The 23,488-nt window shown below is 37.2% G+C and overlaps 1 protein-coding gene across 1 annotated transcript in view; it reads right to left on the bottom strand.

Annotated features, from left to right (window-relative positions):
• Window positions 1-23,488, bottom strand: part of STK3 (serine/threonine kinase 3) — a 146,784-nt gene that overhangs the window by 61,609 nt on the left and 61,687 nt on the right. Inside the window, exons 9-10 of the mRNA XM_017730288.1 lie at window positions 11,024-11,161; window positions 8,967-9,092 (exon numbers count right to left, since the gene is read on the bottom strand). Coding sequence (XP_017585777.1) covers window positions 8,967-9,092; window positions 11,024-11,161 — 264 coding nt within the window. The remainder of the gene's footprint in view (window positions 1-8,966; window positions 9,093-11,023; window positions 11,162-23,488) is intronic.

The raw sequence follows: 23,488 nt of genomic DNA, 5'->3' as shown, positions 1-23,488 counted from the left end.
CATACGAACAAGTACGAAATAGAGTCCTGAATTACCACTTGCATAACTTCTGCTTCACTGAAAAAAAATCATCTTTTATTTCTTCAGTCAAATCAAGTATCTGGGCTTAGTCCAAAGAATAGCATTTCTTTTTCCAGTCTAAGAGTGCCAAAAGCCTTATCTTAGTATTGTCTCTCAGCAAAGAGAACAGTTATCTTTTAGTACCTAGTAGACTAAGGATCACAAGAGCCCACCTTAGTACAAAAAGAACAGCTGTCCCAAAAAGGAAAGTACACATCAATTTTGATGAATGGTGTTCTCCGTATATCAGGAATGATGTACGGACACAGAACAATATAAAACTTCTTCATGGCCTGTGCATGCCCCAGAATAATTAATTTTGTAGCTAACACAAATTGCTTCCAGAACTGTCATTCCAGTATTTCTCACAAATATGAGATTTAGCTAATATGGCAGTAGACTACACTGGTTCTGGAAACGTAACTTTATAAAAATATGCAGTGGATCCAAGTTATGGAAATGCACATTTACACGAGAGATGAAAGTGATTCTTTCATACAAATTCTGATTCATGCTTTACAGTGCATAAATATTGGTGTAGAAATTGTGATCTGTTGTTAAAAAAGGTAAACACACTGATTAAATAAAAACAAACACAATCTCAATTTTAACCAGGAAAAAAATAAGAAGTATTAAAGCTGAAGTGTCATGTTCTCATACTGTTTATAAAAACAGATCCAAGAATCAAACAATAAAAACAACTAATTCTGGAATTAAACTGTCTGCTGTTCTCCTGTGTACCAGTAATAAGCACCAAACTTGTATTTGGAAGGGGTATCTCTTACACCACTATAGAGCAAGAGAAGGTGCGCCTAAGCGAGAACTCTAAAATCTCTTGAAATGCTACAGAATTTACAATAGACTACAGAAACTCTGAGTAACATCATAATGTAAAGTACAAGTAAAGTACCAGCAATAACCTGCAATCCTATAAGACTAACTCTCTGGATCTCCTTATTTTCCAAAAAAAGTTATTATTAAGAAAAGCATAAAAATGCAATCATAGAGATTTGATTATCAGGATAGAAAATACAAAAAGACTTCAGCAAAAACCACACACAAGACTTCATGATATGCTTGTAAAATAAAAGATTTCATCACACAAGAAGTTTTCTCAGAGAAGCTGACCCTGCAGATCATACCTGAGCCTACATCATTACAGAAGTGAATGAGCCAAGGTGATAAAGATTAATGGATTTTTCAGTTCCATTTTAAACACCAATAGGGACGAAGACTGATAAAAAACTAAACAAATATGAAGAAGCAAATATGGCAGCAGTTGCCTTTAAAATCTCTCTACCTATGGTTTGGCATGTAAAAAGAACACTAGATGGCAGCAAAGACGGGAAACTCGGCTGCAAGGCATTAAAGGAAGATTTACATGCTGGCAAAATTTAGTATCCTGTAAAATAATTTCATTTACTATTAACACCTCATCATCACCTTTGAAAAATGTAGCTGTAGTCACAGCTATCTTTTTTTAAAGCACTGTAGTAGCTACATAAACACATAATATCGTTTGGTCAAGCGCAAGGATTTCGTAAAAGCTCCTAAGTACAAAGCCAAGCTTCAACCTGAGTATATGATTAATACTGAGCACACAAATCTTAGACCCATCAGTAAAACAGGTAAAAACTTAACTTTCAGCACACAGTCAAATCCCATCACATTCAATAGACATCCATCACAAAACAGCACATAAGCGTGTTTTCTCCCTCCAGGTAATTGATGCATCAGGTAACGACAACTTGCTGCATGCCCATACCTCCCCATGTTTATTCTTCCTCTAAACCAGTTTCTGGCTCTATGCTGCTGTGGATTTTAACAATACGCTATATTTCTAACTTCAGGACACTTAAAGTACTGCAATCAAATTTAATTAACACATACGTCAAGTGTTCTTTGGCATAAAGAAAAAATGGTATGAAAAGAGGAAGCTTTAACACTGTCATGCAAAATTATATGTATATATATAGATATAGCTATAACATATACATGCAAACACATGAAAGAAGCATGAAAGCAAATATAAAAACCTTCAGAAAAGTACAGGATGGTGGATCAGATTTAAAATACAGGATAGCTCATTTGATTCACTAGTTCCTTTAAAACAACACTATAAATATTGTAAAAATATAAAGGAATAAATACAGCAATTATTTCTTAGAGTTTCAAAATACAGATGACAAATTTTCATAATTAATATAGGATTAACCAAATAACCCTTTGTATGAATGAATAAATAATCCTACATACAGGAACAATCGATTATCGACAGTTGGTTTTGGTGTTGACAGTTTGGTGTTGATAGTTGTCAACCACTAAGTGCCCAAGGAAAAAAGAGTGGATTACTGAAGCAGTAATTTCTTAATTTAATACTCTAAAAGACTTAAACATTTCTCACATCATAGAGACATTAAAATGTTAAAGAAAACATACAGAAAGCTGCTTGTTAGCTCATTCCTTTAAAGATCCACAGAAACAAATATTTAGACATGTTTTCTGTGAGCTGCCAGGCAACGAGTTACTTTACATTCCCATAATACAGCTGCCCAGCCTCAGCATCCACTTCACATCACACTTCTAAAAATGCATGAGAAGAGATTGGTCATGTCTCGTAATGCCTAAACTAACATTTAAACTTTGATATTGGGATTAACCTCCTGTAGAACACACCACTTGTGATTTTTGCTTAATTAAAAAAACCTGTACAACTACCTCAGCACCTATCAAAACACATCAGTTTGTCAGATGGCATTCTCATCACATGAGCAGCTCTCATAACAGGCATAAAATCAATTCTGAGCACACTATTTATGTCTTTTTATTATTTATCTCTCAGGAAGGATACAGACATAAAGACTGTATTCAACCTGGGCATCTATTTACAGGTTTATAATACATGGTTTTGAACAGCAAAAAGTATTTACATTACAACTGACAACTTCTCATGCTATAAAATGTTCACAGACAGAGGTGAAAAAGAAAAATAATCAATTTTAGGGATGTGACTCTTCCTCGCTTGAAGGACAACTACCTGAATTAACCCTGAAAATTAAGCACGTAATTGTGAAAACTTTGTATCTGATTATTTCTCCAAACCCACCCACTCCATTCTACTTCTAGTTATGCAAGTCACTTTTAACTTGAATGCCCCTTACTATATAATATATGACTTTAAGAAGGTATTAAAGCACAAAAACTTATTCAAATATAACTGTTAGGGTTAAAACAGGTTTCCTAACATAAGAAACTTCACAGTTAGAACATTTTACACCTTTCTTTTTGATGGATCCCAAATCAGGTACTAGTGAGTAACGAGCAGAACTGCTCACAATTTATATAGGAAATTCTTGGGGGTTAGATCAATAAATTCAAGCCCCTGACAGGTTAACTGAAACCATTCTTTTTCAATAGTATATGGACTTAATTCACTGCCCATGAGAGACCTTTAACATCAGTAGACTCTACTTACCACTAACACCAGTATTTGCTCTTGCTTTTAGATATTGTTAAATATGCATTTCTCAAAGTTCAAGTCTGTTTTTGTGTTTCTACAGTGAGGACTTCACAGTGGTATGGCTGGGAAGAAATCCATTCCTGAGGTGTTATTTTTCAAAATTTAAGTGCAAGGTGGCTATTACTTTGCAACTGAACAGTACACACAATCTAAAAACATTTATAGATATTAAAATATTAATAAATAGATGCATTATTTACTGTCACTACTACTACTACTACATAAGGTAACATAGGGACTGTCATTAGCTCTTTCTAGGACTGTTGCCATCACTGCAGATTTATCAAGACCTGTACTGTCATTTGAATTATGGGATCATGTAGTCATGCAAACTACATACAAGCAGCCCTGTATTTCTTATGGGGTTCTGTGAAACAGATACGTAAGGAGTAGGAATGTGCAAGGGTTATTTATCTTTATCCTTGAATGCTGGACTGCTGACTTCATCCACTACCAAAATGTATACCAACTATACCAAGCTGGCACTCATCTGCTTTCCCTTTCCAAAAGGAAAATAATAAGCACTCAGAAGTGCAGAAAGAATTGGTTTACTCTTTTCTCTGGCAGTTCCACAAACAAGCTCCAAATTAAATGAAAGACACAATCTTTGAGCTTATTTTCAAATTATACATTATTTCAAAGTGAAGTGGGAGGTTGGGGGGATTGATTGTTTCTTTTTTTAAAATGATAAACCTAAATATTCTAATGCTTTCATTTTATTCTTCCAGATTTTTATCCTGGTTTCCTTTAATAACTTGTGGGTCCATTGATTAACCTCTGCCTAGTATGATTAAAAAACTAAAATCAGAATTCCACTTAGTTCAGGCTTCATTTATACCTACATATTGCTCAGGAGTTTTCTATTACGCAGTGTATGAGCAACATGCATTCAAGAAACACCATACAGAAAACTTCTCTAATTAAAAAGAAAATGGTAAGACTTTCAAGGAATCATAGAATGGTTTGGATTGGACGGGACCTTAATGACCATTTAGTTCCAACTCCCCTACCACACCTTCACCTAGATCAGGCTGCTCAAAGTCCCATCCAACCTGGCCTACAACACTTAAGGAATGGGCCATCCACAGCTTCTCTGTGCAACCTGTTCTAGTGTTACACATCCTCTCCACGAATACTTTCTTCTAATATCCAGTCTAAATCTACCGTCTTTCAGTTAAAAGCCATCATCCCTATACTACATGCCCTCGGAAAAAGTCCTTCTCCAGCTTTCTTGTAGCCCCCCCCTAGGTACTGGTACAAGTTTACACTGCTGTTTCCTAGTTTGGCTGGGTTTGCACTACTGCCTGATCAGAACCTTTGGTGACAGCAACTACACAAGATCCTGGTGTTATCTCTCAAATCAGTCTGGAATTTCTTACAGTGATGTACTGCACTGAAACTGTTGCAAGACATAGGATGTCTGTATTATGACCAAACAATTATTAAAACTGGTCCAGAACAAAATGTGTTCTGCATTGTGACACACAGAAGATATCCATAGGTCACTCCAAAAATTGTTTTTGTCAACAAGGAAATCCCTCCTCACTTCACCATTAATATTCTTCATTTCAATCATTTGTACCCTCACTTTTTCTATTAAAGCTAAGTATTTCTTTTTTCACTCAGGGCTTACCAAGCAATACCAAATTATTGGACATGCATTTACTGATAGCAAAAGTCACACTTGTTACCAAATACCACCAGTTTTAACAACTGTTAAATATTTAATCCTAACTACAAATCTTACCACAGATTATTTTCTTGAATCATAAAACTGTGTGAAAACTTAGGGAACTAAAAAAATCTCAACCACATAAAAGAACATACACAAAATTATTTTTTAGAGTAGGTACCAAAATCTTCTTTTACTTAATCTTTTTATTTTGAAACTTTTGAAAATGCTTAATTCTTCAATATAAACTTTACAGTAGAAGCGCCTGGATATCCTCTTGTCCATTACGAGATATTCTTGCACGTCTCTTAAAATCCCCTGTAAACATTGTTTGGTATTATTCATTAATTTAGTTAATCAATTACAGCCTGGAAGTCTGCATCCGCAGTGAAAAATAAAAAGGAATACACAACATCATATTACAAAGGATGATAAAAGCATTCTAAAAGAACATATTGCTGAAGGTTTTACCCAGACTCTCTCATCCTTCTCCTTTTGTCATCTTGAAGTCTCATCTAGTGATCCCTTCACTCAAGGAAATACTACAAAGCTTCACTTTCCAGTTTCTCCCCTTCTGTCTCTCACTGTGCTGAAGTCATGCTCTTCTTTCTATTTTTCTACTACCTTTCTTTTCTGAACTGACTAGTCTCATTCACAAGCCCACTTTCATGGCTTTCCCCTATTCTGTCACTCTGTTCAGTACCGAGAAGTCAGCTCTGCCTCAAGTTTGCCTCTTCCATTACTCACCTGTTAGGTTTTCAAACTTCTACTCTTTTCTCACATCCTGTGCTACTACAGGCAGGGCTGTCTCTAGCCCTCTGCAAGGCTGGCCTTTAAAACTCCTCTACATCATAATATACAAAAAGAAATGAGCAAGGTATGCAAATACTGAGCTGTCCACTGCTCTTACTTCCTGCCTTATATCAAAGACCAATTTCTTCAAGCAGAGGTTGACTTCTGTTTCTGGGTTTGTTGATGCTTATACATTGGTATATGATTACAGCCCCTAAAAGTCTATTACTGTAAGTAAAAAATTACAGACTTAGCGTTTCCATATACTACAACTGCACTCAATTTTAAGAGCAAACCAACCTTTTAGCCAAAGTGCTAATTAGACAAGTTAGAGACTGCATTAGACAAAGTTGCCAGGAGGTGCAGGGAGGTGAGTGATCCTTCCCCTCTGCTCCACACTGCAGAGGCTGCACCTGGAGTGCTGGGTCCACTTCTGGGCTCCTCAGTATGACAGAGAGGGACACACCAGAGAGAGTTAACACAGGGCCACAAAGATGATTAAGGGACTGGAACATCTCTCCCATGAGGAAAGGCTGAGAGAACTGGGACCGCTCAGCTTCAATAAGACAAAGCTCATTGAGGCCATCATTAGTATGTGCAAATATCTGAAAGGAAGATGCAAAGAGGATGAAGTCAGGCTCTTTTCAGTGGTGCCCACTGACAGGAGCAGAGGCAATGGGCATATAAAAAACTAAGGAGGTTTCCTGCACACATCAGGAAACACTTTTTGTTCCATGAAGGTGACCAAGCATTAGCACGAGCTACACAGGGAGGTCATGTGTCGCAGCGGGGATTACTGCAACAAGCATATTTCAAACCAGGAGTCCCGTGGAAAGGAAGTATGTATGGACAGATTCGTGGTAGATGTTTCAGAGGTGTTTATTTCTCCAGCCGCATGGCCGGGGCTGAGCTCAGGAACTCCGCAGTCACGGGACCCGAGGGTCCTTGGCATTATCAGGGAACCCAAACCAACCAATGGGGAATGAAGCTGAGCAGGGGCAGGGAAACCCCGTGTCTCCCCCCCAGGGCCCCTCTCCCAGGGCTCCATGGCAGGGGGAGGGACCCCAACAGTCATGGAGTTTCCTTCCTTGGAGATATTCAAAAGCTGTCTGGACATGGTCCTGGGCAGTCAAACCTCAGTGGCCCTGCTTAAGTAGAGGGGTTGGACAAGATGACCTCCACAGGTACCTGCCAACCTCAACCACTCTGTGATTCTGTTTTCTCAGCCCTGCTAATCAAATATATTCCTGTTACTTTCAGATTTGAGGCACTTATCTTCTATACTTAGTGACAAGCAGAGTCTTGCTGTCTTACTCATAACCTATTCCTTTACTGCACCACAAGAGTACATGGCAGAATTCCCAACTACTACAATGGTAACACAAGAAACAGATTGCTGCCTCAATCCTGGATTTGAGGTTCTCTTATACTAAATGCTAAATGGGGGAAAGTGTGGAGGGAAGGAGTGTGGGGGGCGGCAGAGTGGGGAGTGCAGTGTTACGTTCTGACTTCTGCACCCATGCAAGAGCCATGAGGAGTTGCTAAATGCTTCTTCAGCTGAGGTGAACCAAACTTGTCTTACACCCTTCCACGCAGTAGTGGGAGAGGGAGGTGTACACCACATCCTCAGCTGGCACAGACTGTGCCTGGCAATGTGATCTGAACCTCAGCCTAAGTAATTAGATGTCATGCCTAATTTTGGGTTAATGCAAAAGACATCAACAATGCCCAAGCATTTAACATCTCTAGTTCAGAAGGCAATACTATAGATGAAAGCATACTAGTAAAGACATTAGGTTTTTATGTCAGTAGTAAATCAGTCTCCTCAGAAATCAACTATTCAATAAGTCAATTCACAAACATCAACTCCGCGTGTCAAGTCACACACAGGAAAATTTCCTAACATAAAAAAAGCAATCACAGCCTTCCCTGCCAGTTTATTACTGACTAAGCAAGTACAATTCAGAGTAAACCACCTTTATAAAAAGACGCGATCAATATTCTTAGAACACACACTCTTAGAACAGAAAAAAATGCAGCAAACCACAGATTGCTGGAGATCAAAAAGATTGCACAGAATCTGCTTGAAAAGTATTCCTATATATAGATCATCACATAACACTCTGTAACAAGGATTCTACAATTTGCTATAGGACAAACTGCATTTACTGCACTGCTCTTTTCTGTTTGCTCAAAGCTTTAACATTCCAGTCTCCATCTTCTCTTTGTGCTCTTCCTGAATTACCCTGGTACGCACTGTATGTGTGGCAATACACTTCTTTGAAGCACATTCTGCTGCATTGCACAAGACTAACATGAAATAAATTATGTTGGGAAGAGTAATAATGCCAGGAACACAGACTTAACACTGCCAAACAATTCTAAATGCAACCTACTTATCACACAACCTGCTCTCTCCTCAAACATTTGCTCACAATGTCATCTGAAGAATGAAGTGCCATCACCATTTTCATGTTACTTGGTTCAAACCACACTGCAATCACTACTTACTAAGTGTTGTGACTATTCTGTGTATTAGACTTAACCAAAACAACCCAAAAAAACACCAAGCAAAGTGCCCTGAACTAAAAACTAAACCACTTGTATAGAAGTCCACCTGTGAAAGTAGAACCTTAAAGAATTTGGGGGTTTTTAATGTTAGTCTCAATAGCTGACTATTCAGCTATGGTTTCTTTTCCCACTTTCTAGAAAAGCTTTTTACTAGGACATCTCATGAATAGTGCTGAAAGCTGGCTTTTACAGCATTACTCATAATTAAGAGTAGAATACTCAGAATTCATAGCATTAAAACCACACAGAAAACTGGTACAAAAAAGTATTTGAACACAACTACAGGAAGGAGGGGAAAACCAGCAACTTATCTGTAAAGTATAGATGGTTATAGGAAAAATGGGTACACACCGAATTTTCTTCCTCCTCTTCTAGTTCTCTCTGCTGTTCCTCATGTCGCTTTGCCTTTATCTCCATAGCTTCAGTGATCAGGTCCCTTAAAATTGAAACTGGCTTAGCATTCTTAATAAATGTATGCTAGGGGAAAAAAAATCATTAAAATATGTAGTATCATTACAGCAGTTGTGCTTCAGATTTAATTACAAATCCTATTCAACACCACAGATTCTAGTACATTACGCAATAATCAAAATCTATACCAACATAACATACAGTATCCTTCAGCTGCTTCATTAAATAAAATTTACTTTAACTATTTTTAGTAACTGCAAACCTTGGGAAATGTAATCACTTAACAACTGTTTTAGAGTTGAGGAGAGAATTTTCCAAAGAAAACATGCAGTAAGTAGTAAATAGAGTAGTGATGATCTGACACAGAAAACCAAAATTTTTCAGATATTCAGTTTCAAAAGTTAATTAATCTTATCAAATTGAGAGCATAAATTAGTGGCTCTAACCAGAGCAACTATGGCTGCTTACTTCAACAAAGCTATGCTTTAAATGTCATAAAATATTTCTTGATCTATTATGCTGAAATGTGGAACCAGTAAAAAAATACTTCACTTTTAGCAGGAAGTTTAATTTTAATTCAAGGTCGTTTAAATAATCACTTTCTCATTTAAGACAATGGGCATGATACCATTTGCACATTTTGCTGCCTAATAAACACCTGCTGTTAGAAAAAATATGAATTTTGCATTATTATATTAATTATTAATAATTATTATATTATATTTGCATTATTATATTAATTTAGGCAAAACGTAACTAAGCACCTCAGAAATATATCATTAAATATTTAAAAATTGTTCCACGAAGAACAGAATCGATGTTTTCAATTGAAGCCTCGTGTCCTACACCTATTATCTATCTTTTCCCTTGATATATTAATTCAATTACTCTCTTTTTCATTCCATGATCTCTCCTCACAAGCAATACTTTCATTCCCACTCAAACACATTCACAGCACCTCCAGCTCCATCACATATGCTCCAAATTCCAGCTGGGGAAAAAGACAACACAGACTCCTGAAGAACACAATATTTGGTTTTCTGGTCAGTAAGCATGTGGAAAGAAACTGCACGCTGAAGCTTTTTCTTGTTTGTTTCTCCTTACTTGCTCACATTAATGCAAGTCTCTTCTATCCAGCTGCTGGTATTCAGCTAACCATACAAACTTCAAATCTTGAAGGTCTCAAGTACTGATTCATACATCACACAGACACACATAACTTTTAATTTTTACTTAACTTGGGGTCTACATTTTGGTGTTTTGAAATTTATAAAATTAAATATTCATAACATGATCTACGAATTTGACAGATCTATTACCAAAAACTACTTTGCAAAATTTTTGTTTTCCTTGTAGTGGAGTTCACTGGAATTTAAATTTTAACAGCTGATATTGCTAGCTCAACACAGAATAAATCTAGTAGGAGAGTCGTACAGGCAGTAAGAGCCTGGCATACCCTGCCTAACTCCAAAAGTCCACACTGACAACTGTGGCTCCCATATAAAAGTGCCCACTTAGTTTAACTCAGCCCAAGAGAAAACTCATTTGTCCATCTGCATCACACCTTTCTAGGACAGACAGCCACCTGCCTGTTTAACCTGACATGACCAGAAGGAAAGACTTTGAATATACTCCATGTGTGGTCCACACAGAAGAGTAACCTGGGCTCAATTCTTTTACTAAACACTTGTCTAAATCCTGAGATCTATTGAGGGCCTCGAACCACAAAGCAAGGATCCAATTTTAATAGCAAGAACCAGCCTTAAACTATTTAAAGAGCAATGAATTTTCAGAAGCAGCAAGAAGAAAAATAAAATGGGGGCAGAGATGCAAGAGCTGTCAGAGAAAAGACCACAAAGTGAAAAATAAATAAGGCATAACAATAGTTAAAATAAGATTTTCCCTTACAAATTTTCACAATATTTTGGGTTTGAGGGGAAAAAAAAAAAAACACCCAAACAAAAAATGTGCTTTTCCTCAGTAAGTTAAATACTGACCTGTAGCAGCTGGGTTGCTGTAGCTCTTTGTTCAGGATTTTTCACTAAGCATTTCTTCACAAAATCTGTAAACTCATCAGACCAGAGCTCTGGCTTCCGGAAGGTTGGAGGGGGATTTGTAGGAATCATAAAAATAGCCTAGATAAAAATCAAACAATAGCAAGTCTAAACAAAACACATCACCACAGCAGCTGAAGCCAAGTTAAAAAAAAGAAATTGCTTTATCCACCTTTCTTATCAGGCTAAGAATCAGGAAGACAAATTTTAAGTATGCAAGGATTTCTACTCAGATCAAGATTCAGGAAGTAAATCCATCTGCTACTAATGTAGCTACTTCCCATTAGATTTTCTCTATTTACACTGTACCCCATTGAGCACAAGACTCTTTATTTCATCGATTGCTGTTCATCAATCTGAAGAGATGATTATATTCTTTCAGAAATTCTTAGCAGAAATGACAGCACTGCTCGTTTATACACACATATAAAGTTGCTGACAACAGCCAAGCTCACCTTCTCCTCTCTTAAGTGTATTTAGTTTTATATGAGAATTGCTTAGGAAATTTGGGAGGATTGCTATTTCCTTTTGCATTCATAATTCATCAGATGGAGCTTTAAAACTTGCTTGTCCAAGTAAGATTTAGACACATATGCCAAAAGACCTAAGGTAACACTAAAAGATGACATAAATAAAATGATCAAGTAACTAGTTTACAGTATTGAGAACTTACATGAAATTGAAAAGGCACCACTTTACCTATATAACAGAAATTTCTTCTGTTGAGAACCATATGCAGACAGATTTTTCAACCAGGGAAAAATACTCATGCTATATAAAAAAATGTTTGTCCTACTTAAGATTATATATATATATAGTGCCATTTTTTATATTATTATTTCTAGGTTTTTATAATTATTATTATAAATTCATGCTTGCAGCTGGGGGAAAAAAGCTGTACAACTCTGACAGATTATTGCAAAATAATGAAAAATGTTGAACTTCTGTATGTAATAAATGCATCCAGTATCAGTGCTTAAGACTTACACATGATAGCAACACACTAGAGCTAGGTCTATTGACAAGAACAACAGGCTATTATTTTCTCCTAAACCCAGGTTCAATTCAACTACATTTTCCAAAGTCACAGGGAATAAGAGTTCTTCATTTGCTTTTCTAAAAGCATAGGCAGAAATACATACTCAGAAAAGGGAAAAAAACTGATTCTGCAAATGTTTAAAGTACTAGAAGCACTAGAAGGTTCAGCCTGTGTCTGAAACATAGGGAGAAGGCAGAAAGAACTTAATGAGATTTTATCCGTAGCTTCTAAAGAAGTCTGACTGGCCTTGAAAGTTGGTTGAACTCATTCAAACCCTCATCAGAAAATTTTTTCTCATATTCTGAAGGAAAGTGGAAACCATGCAAAATGACATAAAAACTGTTTACTAACATTTTAATGAAAAATTAATTCAGTACTGAATAGTTGCTTGAATTCAAATACTTACATGTTTACAAAACTTGCCATTTTGTTTAACAAAAATGTATGCTACAACAGCAGCTTTATCTTTTCAGTGGGCAGCCATGCCAAACAAGTATATGGACTCAGATAGGAAACGTGGCACTCAGTAACTGGCCTTATCTACTTCACTTGTGAGGCAAGATTAATTGTCAGTACAAGTGAAGTGCTTCTGGCGAAAAGCAGTGGCTAACAAATTCAGCTGTTTCTGTCCTTGAAATTAATGATCTTTCTGAACTTTGAACTGAACACTTTTGATCTTATCTTCAGTTACTCTTAACAGCTAACTCTGCAGTAGCTATTGAAAACACACAGCTGTAACAGAAGTCTACCAACTTCTGTTTGGGTGGTGTCAAAATAGGTACCATCATAATAAGTTTCATCATAAACATTGACCTCTCTCCCCACAGGTAAGCACAGATAAGTTGGAGTCCTACTCAGCTCCACAGCTCTAGCAAAAATGTTTGCCTTGGCCAACTATTTTCATCAAATACACAGCAGTTAAGAACCACAGCAAAGAATTGACTTCTTTGTCATTCACAAAGGACAATGAGAAAAAGAGGAAATTCATGAATCATTCTTTTATGCCAGACAACAAAAGCCACAAAAGGAGATATTCAAGTGTTAGAGTCCTAAATCCACATTTATGCTTTGTACTTTCATTGAAAATACCTACTTCAGAAATATGTATATTTATGTAATGCTTAAACTGTAGACTTTTTAAAATCCTATGTCACATGAGCTCTATTAGCTGAAAAGAAGAATTAGATGCATTTTTGTAATACAAGAAAACATACAGAAACTACTTATTCCAAATGTTTAGTCCAACTTGGTACTCACGCCACACACTTGCTAGCATGTACCTCTCCCTCCATCTCTCGGCACTCCATTCTATCAACCAGCCTAAAATTCTGGTTTTCAATTCCATCTTGCCTCTCTCAGAATTTTGGCTTGCCTATCTCTCTGCAGGAAAGTTAAACGCCTGTCCTCTTTCAAAACAGTCTATGATTTAGCTTTCAACTACTCTGTTTCCTTCCAAGAGGCTTGCAAAGAACTCACTGGAGCATTATAAAGCTAGTCCCAAATCTCAGGAATAAAACAAAACACTTATCTGACAGGAACTGACTCCTCATTTTTGCTTCCACTTCTTGTCAAAAAAGGTCATTTCTACCCTACAATAACTGTATATTATTTTAAAACAAAACTAAGCTATTTCAATCACTCTGGGTGCCAACAGCAGCAGGAAATACTTGGTTTTTTCATGCTTCTTTCATCTTACCTTAGATTTCTCCAGTCCCTGTGTTTTCCCAAACTATTACTTGAAGTTTTTTTTTCTCCTCCACTCCACTTGTAATTTTCTCAGAAGTTTCCCACAGCCATTGGTTTTAGTTTAGCTCTCACAGTAGGGCTGAGAACAGTGCTCATACAGCCAGTGTTAGGCAAATGTTGATTGAAAGAAACACCAAATATAAGCTACTATCCACCCAATTACATGGGCTGAACTGGCAGTACCAACTGAGGAAATGTTAGGAGGAAATTGTTCAACAGAGGGGCAGGCTCTGACTTATAAAAGAGCTGGGGCTAATTCTTTTCTCTCTCCCGCCTTCAATATCACCTTCCACATTTCCTTACATTTCTGAGACAAACTGACAAATCTTACAAGAGTAACACATCAAATATACAACCAAAGAATTAGATTGTATGACTCAGTCTTCAGTTTTAACCATTCAATCATCTCTAAATAGAGAAAGAAATCTCTAAAGCTACAAGAAGGCTAAGCTTAATCTGCATTTGTCTTCACCTGCCTGTAACATAGAGCTCATTCCAAATTTGTCCTGAACTGGCCCTTCCACCTCTGCACCTTGAGCCCAATTCTACCTTGAATCATCTTTCACTCACTGGTCTGAGGCAAATCCTTCACCTTGCAGTGAAACCAGAATTCAAGGCAGATTATAATCTATGTATGACAAAAGATATGGGGAAGATAAAATCATCCAGGGCAGCTTTTGGGGCCGCTTCTGAATTGAACACTGGACAATCCAACACAGTTTCTACCATACCTGTTGCCTGGTAGCACTTCTCTACTCAATCATCAGCAGTTACAGCTAAGCTGAATACCAGACTGAGAACCAGGTCTTAAATGAGAGCAGAACTGCACAAGTCAGCCCAGGATTTTCTTTTTATTATTCTTAAAGGGCCTAGTATTTTAAATTAAATCCAGGCTGAAAACAGGGCAGGGGGGTTTCCATGAAGGTTCTTTTATGGACAATTTTATTGGCGTGAAAATGTAATTATGGTGATGATGATGAATTAGGAAACGCCAAAAGAAAAATGAGATGCTCATATACCACACATGGAAATTCCTAATCAGAAAATCCTTGCAGCTCATTCTTCTTGTCAGTCAGGGTAATATATGTGTATTTCACACAGCCCATGAACACATTAAGTGATCAACAGCAATTTCGTAGAGGTACCGTGTCTTCTGGCTTTTAGCTCCTTGAGTAACTTATCTCTATTACTTAGCTGAAGTAAGTTACTTCAAATAAAAAGCAGAAAATCTACCCAGTACCATAAATGCTACTGAAGAGAACAACAGAGACTTCTATATTGTGGTGAATTTATAATTTTCATGCTGTGAAGCTCCATTGCTAGAATCTATAGAGAAAAACTTTTTTATAAACAGGGTAAGGATCCATGACATCAGTTTGTGACTTCATAGTTTTTGCCACCACAATTATACTACTTAGTTTAGCAATCTACTGTAGGAAACAAACACCAAAACACATTAAACTCAGTAACACATTCAGGGTACAAAAACCTATTTGAGGCCGGAGGAGTTAAATATTGGGTACTGTAAAATTTTAGTAACTTTGGAAACAAAGAATCAGCTGAAAGACACATTTTTCTCCTCTCTGTGATACATAGAACCTCCCTCCTTTCTTGAATAGCCTTCAGAGACTACTAAAACATCATTAATTATTCATTTACACAATTCATCAGCTCTCTAAAAATGAAACATCAGCATGGAGAAGGGTGAAATACTAGCAGGTTCTACACTGGGTTTGCTTTGTTGAGCATTTTTTCTTGATGTGGCTTTTTGGGGGGTGGTTTGTTTGATTTGTTTTTATTAATTCAGAACTACGATATTGCAACACAGTGAAAAATAAAGTTACTGAAAAACACCTCCTGTTTAAAGTCAAGAAAGTTGGTTCACAATCTACGTCATAGTAAATAACAGACGTATTTGTTAGAAGCACCCTAAAAATCACTGCTGCTTCCTCTCATCTGCAAACACAGATGTTGATGAAGATCATCTAGTGTACTCACACCTCTTGTGCAGAACTACAAACAGGCCTGGTTCCATCAGACATCTATCACATACCTGATCCAAGTTGATTCTTACTAGAATGAACAAACACAGGATTAAATGCAGGAATGGGTAAGTGAAGCTTTAGTTCAGAGAAGTTCTGGACAAACAAACAATAACTGACATAAATTTTTTAATCCTAATGAGGGGGAATATGTGTGACATTTAACATGCAATTCTACTGCACTCACTTTGATAGTTTTTCTAATGGCCACTGATTAAACCATATTACACAATACTACATAAGGTAAAAATTACATTTAAATTACTTTATTATAAAATTACATGTATTAACACTAGGAGCACCTGGAAAATAAAATAAAACACCATAAGGGAAAAAAAACCAAACTAAATGAAACAAACCACAACGTGTACCAGTGGCTTAACAGCCATTTACTGTCATAAGCCTCCCTCTGGAATAATGACCTTTACCGATCAAATCAAAATATGATTCACTTAAGATGTAAAGTAATAAAATAATAAACATAGAGAAAAGATACATAATGGAAGGACTATTCACATGATTAACAGCAAAGATGGGTTATTGAAAGATAAGCCATTTACATTTACTTATATATTTTTTATTGCTAGTAAGCTCGTAACATTTTGACAGCATTACAACAGGTCAAGAATGTAAAGATACCAATCTCAAATATTTTGCAATAGCAAGTGCAATTGCAAATCTATTGAAAAGAATCAACCCTTGCCTTGTTAGCACCGTCATGCACCAGAACGGTGTCTCGAGATTCACCTCTGAATTTACTCTTCGTACTAAGGTGGGAACTGGACTAATGATCCAGTCATGGATCCCTTCCAAATTGACATATTCTTTGATTCTAAAAAATTGCTTTAAATTAAAAAAAAAAAATTACAGATTATTTGTTATGTGACAACAGGTCAAGTTAGCATTCTAAGGCCAAAAGTTAATTCAGTTTGGGGTTTTTCATAACTGGTTTTAAACAAGCTTACTTAGAAAACGGATTTTTAAATCCCATCGCATTTCCTAACTTTAAACTTCTACCATATCCTTCACTGGTATATTTAAAAGACAGAATTTATTGCACTAGCTGCTATCCACTCATCAAGACAAAGAGTAAGTTCCCCCTGCTAACTCAGCTAAAAGTATCGTGTCCTCTGCATATATGCCTGTTCATTATCAAACCATTTTGTCAGATGAGTAACAAAAATATTTATTACCACCAATCTTTTCACAGAACTATCACCTCAGCATGCTGCCTTACTGCCAGTTAATTAATATGAGTTTATCCATTTCTTTTTTTCATTTTTCAATGTTTCTTGAACTCTTATAACCCATCACTTGTACAATCCAAAGATATCTGAAAGCTACTCAACAAATGATTTCATGGAGTTATACAACTCCAAAGAAAGAACTTTGTTTATCTGCACTGACCTCCTTGTGTTTGCTTCTTTCTTCTTCTCCCTTCAAGCCCAGCAGACCTATCAATATTTCTCCAGGTTTTCTTCTAACATATTTAAAAAATTCCCTTTTATTTGGGGAACTCTTCATTACTTTTGCCTGTAGTTTTTTACTGTTATCTTGTCCCAACTTTCCATCTTCTACTTTAAAATGGAACAGTTTGAGTTTCTCTGCCCAACTCAGTAGGGCTATTTTCATTTTCCGAACCCAGCTCTTCAACACAAAATATTCCTGAATTCTGCCATGCAACTGAATTCCCTTTTATTAGGGATGTAACCTTCAAGTTCCCATTTCATCTGCAAGATGCAAGTCATTGATGTCAGTGACATTTTAACAGAAGACACAGTCAGCAACCCACTCCTCAAAATTCTTCCCTCCTTCAACTTAGATCACAAGTCTTGTGTATTGGTTTTGCACGGCCTGGTTTTTAGTAGCAGGGGAGGAGGTGACTTCTGTGAGAAGCCCCTAGAAACTTCCTCTGTCTGACAGAGCCAATCCCTGACGGCTCTGAAGATGGACATGCTGCCAGCCAAAACTGGGCCAGTTAGAGAGGTTGGTAACGCCTGTGTGATGACATATTTAAGAAGAAAATCAAAGTGCAAACAGGTTTTATTTTTCTAGTCAGAGAAGAGGAGGAGGTGAGAACATGTGAGGGAAAACAACATGGAGACAGCAAGGTCACTGAAGAAGGAGGGGGAGGAGGTGCTCCAGGTGCTGGAGCCGAGGTTCCTCTGTAGGCCACGGTGAGGACCATGGTGCAGCCGCTGTGCACCTGCAGCCCATGGGGATCCACGGGGGATGCAGAGATCCACCCGCAGCCCGTGGGGGAGGTGCCCACGGTGGAGCGGGTGGATGCCTGGAGGAGGCTGTGATCCAGTGGAACACCCGGCAGAGAGAGAGGGCCCTGCTTCCAGCCGGGAGCAGCCTGTCCTTGGAGGACTGCACTCTGTGGAAAGAGAGACCCACCACGGCGCAGCAGTCGGGGAGGGCTGTGTGCCCGTGGGAGGGGCTCACGCTGCAGCAGGGGCGGGGTGGCTGCTGCTCGTGGGAGTGGACCCACCCCGGAGAGGTTCAGGGAGAACTGTCTCCTGTGGGAGGGACCCCCGGCCTCACAGGGGAAGACTCCTCTCCCTGAGCAGCGGAAGGAGATCTCGGTGATGAACCGACCAAACCCCCACGCCCTGCGCTGTCGGTGGGAAGGAGGGAGGGGCTGGGGGGGAAACGGTGTTTTACTTCTCATTATCCTCCTCTGATTCTGTTAGTAATAAATTCACTTTGTAACTTTAAGTTAAGCCTGTTTCGCCCTTGAAGTGTTTTCTCCCGGTCCTTAACACATGAACCCTTCATTAACTTTTTTTTCTCTCCTCTGCTCAGCTGCAGCAGCGGAAGGTGAGCGAGCCATGGGTGCCTGGCAAACCACGACACCTTGAAAGGAGGGCAACAAATGCCTTTTCAAAGTCTGTAGAAATTAAAAATAAAGCATGGCAAAAATCTGCAATCTCATGAAGGTTTTTTAACCTTCTTTGGCTTCACTGGGGTTTTTTCTTGTTTTCTTGGGGATATTTTGGAGTGAGGAGGACAGTGTTTTAGATAAGCAAAATTTTTCAAGGAAAGGCATTCAGTGAAAACAAAAATAATTTCAGGCTACTCAGGATTTTGTGCTTAAACTACGCAGTCAGCTATCAGTTCTGAATTTTAATTGACATATACAGGAATTTTCAGAGGATAATACGTAATGTGCAAATAATCCCTTATAGGTACTAAAAAGTGTAAGTATTTAATATTTTATTGAAAGGTTATACTGAAAGTTCACATCCACAAAAATTGTAAGTCTGCACAAGACTTACTGTTCTTGGACATAAAAAAAAATTTTAAATCCCGACAACTTAAAAAAATCCAAGCACTACTGGAAAACAAGACGGTGAAAGTCAGCAAGTCTTACAAAAATACGGAAGTTTCTAACAGCTGAAAGGAACTGCAGCATTCAGACAACATCTAGGACAGTGTTTCTAATAATTTCATTCACCCAAAAGAAAACCTAAATGAGCTGAAATTTACGTCATTATTCTTATTCTGAAAAGTACCCTCTATTTCGGCACTGAGTGAGCAAGATTCATTTAATCAGGAGGAGAAAGAAGGGGGCACTGCATGTATGTGTACATGGGTTTTTTAAGAGTTTTTTTAATTTGAGAGGAGGAAGTGTTTGAGAGGAAGCGGGTTGAGATAGGAAAAAATAAATAGATATTAAACTATCTTTAGACTGAAAGAAGTATCTGTTGTAGTAGCTTAAACTTCAAAGTGAATTTTTACTTGACACAGATTTGGAAAAATAAGTATTTTTAAACACTGTTGTATAGGAGAAAATTTCCTTTTGATAGTGATGAACACCTCCTCTTTGTGAGGAAATCACCATAACAGAGAGATGGGGCCACTTCAGGCCACTGGCCAATTCTACTCAAACCCTCAGAGAACTTCAACACTTAAGAGTCTCTCAGACTAAATTATACATTATGACAGATTCTGAATCAAGAGCTAGACAACTCATTGCCTAAAGGATATTTCCCACACAGGTGGCCAGGAATGAAAAGAGAAAATGTCTTTGTGAATGATGGTACCTCTCAGACAGAAGCATCCTGCTATGACATAATCACTGTGCTATCACTCCCTTCACAGAATACATGAGATCAAGAACATGAACTTGAAACCAAACAACCTTCTCTTTTTTCAGTATGGAACTACTTTCTTGTCAGTTACAGAACAAGGAAATGGTTCAGAAAGTGCACACTGTATGACAGAATCCAAGGAATACTCTTGTGATTGATCTACTTTTCTTTCACTATAGTTAGTTTTACTCCTGATTCAGTACTATCTTGAAAATTCATAGGCACAATGCCTAGAAGGTTCCAAGTTTTTACCCAGAATATGAAACCTACTTTCCCTCCAAGAAAACTCCAATACTTTACTAAAAGAATATTTTCTGTTCTTCCCACAGTATTTACTGCAGTTTCTGAGAAAATGAGGCAATGATTACATCCAGAAACATACTAACATTTAATGAGACATGAAGTGGAAAAACTGCATTTGCAATTATATTTACTTGTAGAAGAATCAAGGAGTAACTTATATTTGTGAGAAAAAGCTGCAGTAAACTCATTGGACATTAAATGTGAAATCTCTGACAACCACAGACAGTAGTAATGAAAGAAGGCATTCAAGAATTAAGTGGCAGTTCTCCTTTATTTGGGGTATGTTAGACCTCCAGCAGCAGTTTTGTGTTCAGTTTCAGGCATCACAATTTCAGAGATGTAAACCAACTGAAGATGGCTTGAAAACAGAGTAACTGCAATGCTTAGATATTTTAAAAACACACTCTGCAAGAAAAGATTGAATGAATTAGGATTGCTCAGTCTAAAGAAGAGGTAACTGTAGTGAGAGATATGGTAACAGTCTCCAACATATTAAATGCCACTTCAAAGAGAGAAAGTGTATAAAGAACAGAAGAGGAGCTAATGAGTTTAAATTTTAACAAGGAATATTCAGGTTACATTGTAGGAAAGTTGCCACTAAACTACCCAAGAAGTTCCAGAACTTGTAATTTCATTCTACAAAAAAAAACATATAGACAAACACAGTTTCAGAATTTCATGATCAAAATTTGGGCATGTGTTTTGAAGATCTTTTCCACCACCACCACCACCTCCCCATTTGCCCTGTGCTCATATAAAATTAATTTAAAACAAAAACGAGGATTATCATGTTCAGTCAGCCTAGGTACAGAAACAGAATGACCATGTGACCATTTTTAACACACGAAACATGAAACACAAAGGAACAATCCCTTTCAACAGTATTTGCTGCTTCCTACTTCACCTTTTACAGTAGCAGCAGATGAACAGGTGACAGCAAAACCCAACCACCAGCACAAAGAAAAACGACCCATTTACTTGCAGTGTTCAAACTAAGAACTAAAATTAAACGGACAGATTACAAATTTCCAGATATTAAATGCCAACATCCCACTGATATAATGAAAACAACCAATTAATTACAGAGTAATTAATTGTAGTCTATAAAAGTAGTCTATGAAAGAGTAATTGAGTTCTTACATCTTAAAGCACTGTCTACCTTCAAGTGAAGAATGAAAACTTCTCCTGTTTCTGCTCCACTGACTCTCAAGGTACTCAGAGACTACAAGACTCAATAGTATTGCTTTCCCAGCTACCAGGTACACAAAAAAACACACTTACTGTCCTTGCCTTGCTAGTGTTTCCAGTATTCTCCCTACTGGTTTCAAATAAATGTCATTTATATTGTAGCCCCTTAAATTCCATTGCTAGATTAGTGTAATAGCCACATGTTTTCCTGTAAGGAAATGTAGTTGCTACAGTAAAACTATTTTTTCTACTCCAGAGGCCATGATGCAGTGGGAGGCATTACAAAGTAAAATCTGGGCATTTGAATGTCCAAATGAAAAGAGAAGTACAACCAAGGCATAGTATTACTTACACAATTACACTAATCTTGCATTTTAAAAAACTAACATGCCTTTTAAACCAAACTGAATAAGACAACTACAAGATCATAGAGTCAAAGTTAAAACTGGTCAGAGTTAAAATTCAAATATACTGCCTGAACTGATACTTCAGTTCTTCATGGCACTGTGTTAGCTTGGTAAGCGTAAGCATTGCTCTCGGGAATAGAGAGTGAAAAATATGAACTACATCACAGAATTCAAAAGCAATCCTACCAAATGACAGAGGTAAAGCAATATACCAAATTCTGGACAGGCTAGGTAAATCAGTAAAAAATATCTCTCTGAAATGGCATTGTGTCTGAGGAAACTGGAATTGGTAACGATCACTTATGATTTAATAACTGATATGACATACATCATAAGGAAGAGTCTTCCAAAAATGGAAAATGTTCCAAAGAGAAAATGTACACACGAAATTCAAATGCCATGTATTTTTTTTTAAGAGACAGTAAAAAGTAAAATGAACTGTGAGCCAAAGTTAACTCTGTATCTTCAGTTTTATTTATCAAACTGAAAAATCTCTTCAACTTTCTCTTTTCCTGTGTAAGACCAAAACTATGAGATGTTCTGTTTGTATTACAATTATACTAATTCAATGCAGGTCACTTGCATTTTACTGAATCCAGATGACATTTAGTAAGCTAAACATAGGCCAACTGGCTTTTTATTTTTTTTAAAGGCGGGGGCTGATTGCCCCTGGGAAGGTCATACAGTGGCTACAGAACACAATTGCTTGAATTACATTTTGACTAACATCAAACACAGAAGAGAAGCTAAAAACTACCTTTTTTTCCCTGCATGCCTTTTAGATTTCTCATATTGAAATACACTAATTTAAGTCACCTCTTTCCACCCTGAGGTGATACATACAAACACATTCACCAAAGTTTTTGTTGTTTCCTCTTTCTCCACTCAGTTTAAAAATATACATTTTTAATACTCTCAGTAGTACAAACAATTTAGTTCCCACTTTATTTTTAATATCCCCAGTGGCTAACTAACCTTTTCAAGCCTGCTCATTTGAACCACAGTAAAAAAGAAAAACATAGCACCCTAGATTTAGTGAGCACTAAAAATAAGCCTCTTCTATTTCTGCAATAACATTTGTATTCTCAAATCAACCTGAACTGCCATGTAATTAGCCATACAATAACCTTTACTGATAATGCAGAGAAACTAGTTCCAGAGGAGAAGGAAAACCCTCAAGCTTATCCCCAAGAAAGAAATAAACAATATGCCTTCCTTAATGTCTTAGTTGTGATCAAGGGCTGATTCTCTTTTGACAAAAACACTGGCTATAAAATAGCTATGCTATTAAATAAAACATCAGTTTAGACCTAGTGCTCCTGACTGCAAATCTGTCAGTGATATTCTTTCTAATCATGTCTGTCTGGACTTGGCCTCTTTTTTCCTTCCCCCCAGAAGTTATCCACCTCTCAAGCACCATTATCAACTGCTAAAATAAAATGTAATGCATATTATTAGCCTCACTAGTTGTTTATTCTGTAACACACTGAATTATACAAGTTAGTTATTATTTGTATCATCTAAAGGTTTCGTATCCATCTCTAACTCCTCACAATATGATTTGCTACACTTTTGATAAATTTCAC

The sequence above is a fragment of the Corvus brachyrhynchos genome, unplaced genomic scaffold, assembly GCF_000691975.1.
Source record: "Corvus brachyrhynchos isolate BGI_N302 unplaced genomic scaffold, ASM69197v1 scaffold302, whole genome shotgun sequence".
Classification (NCBI taxonomy): Eukaryota; Metazoa; Chordata; class Aves; order Passeriformes; family Corvidae; genus Corvus; species Corvus brachyrhynchos.
The sequence above is the reverse complement of the archived record's forward strand: the minus strand, read 5'-3'. Positions and strand labels throughout refer to the sequence as shown.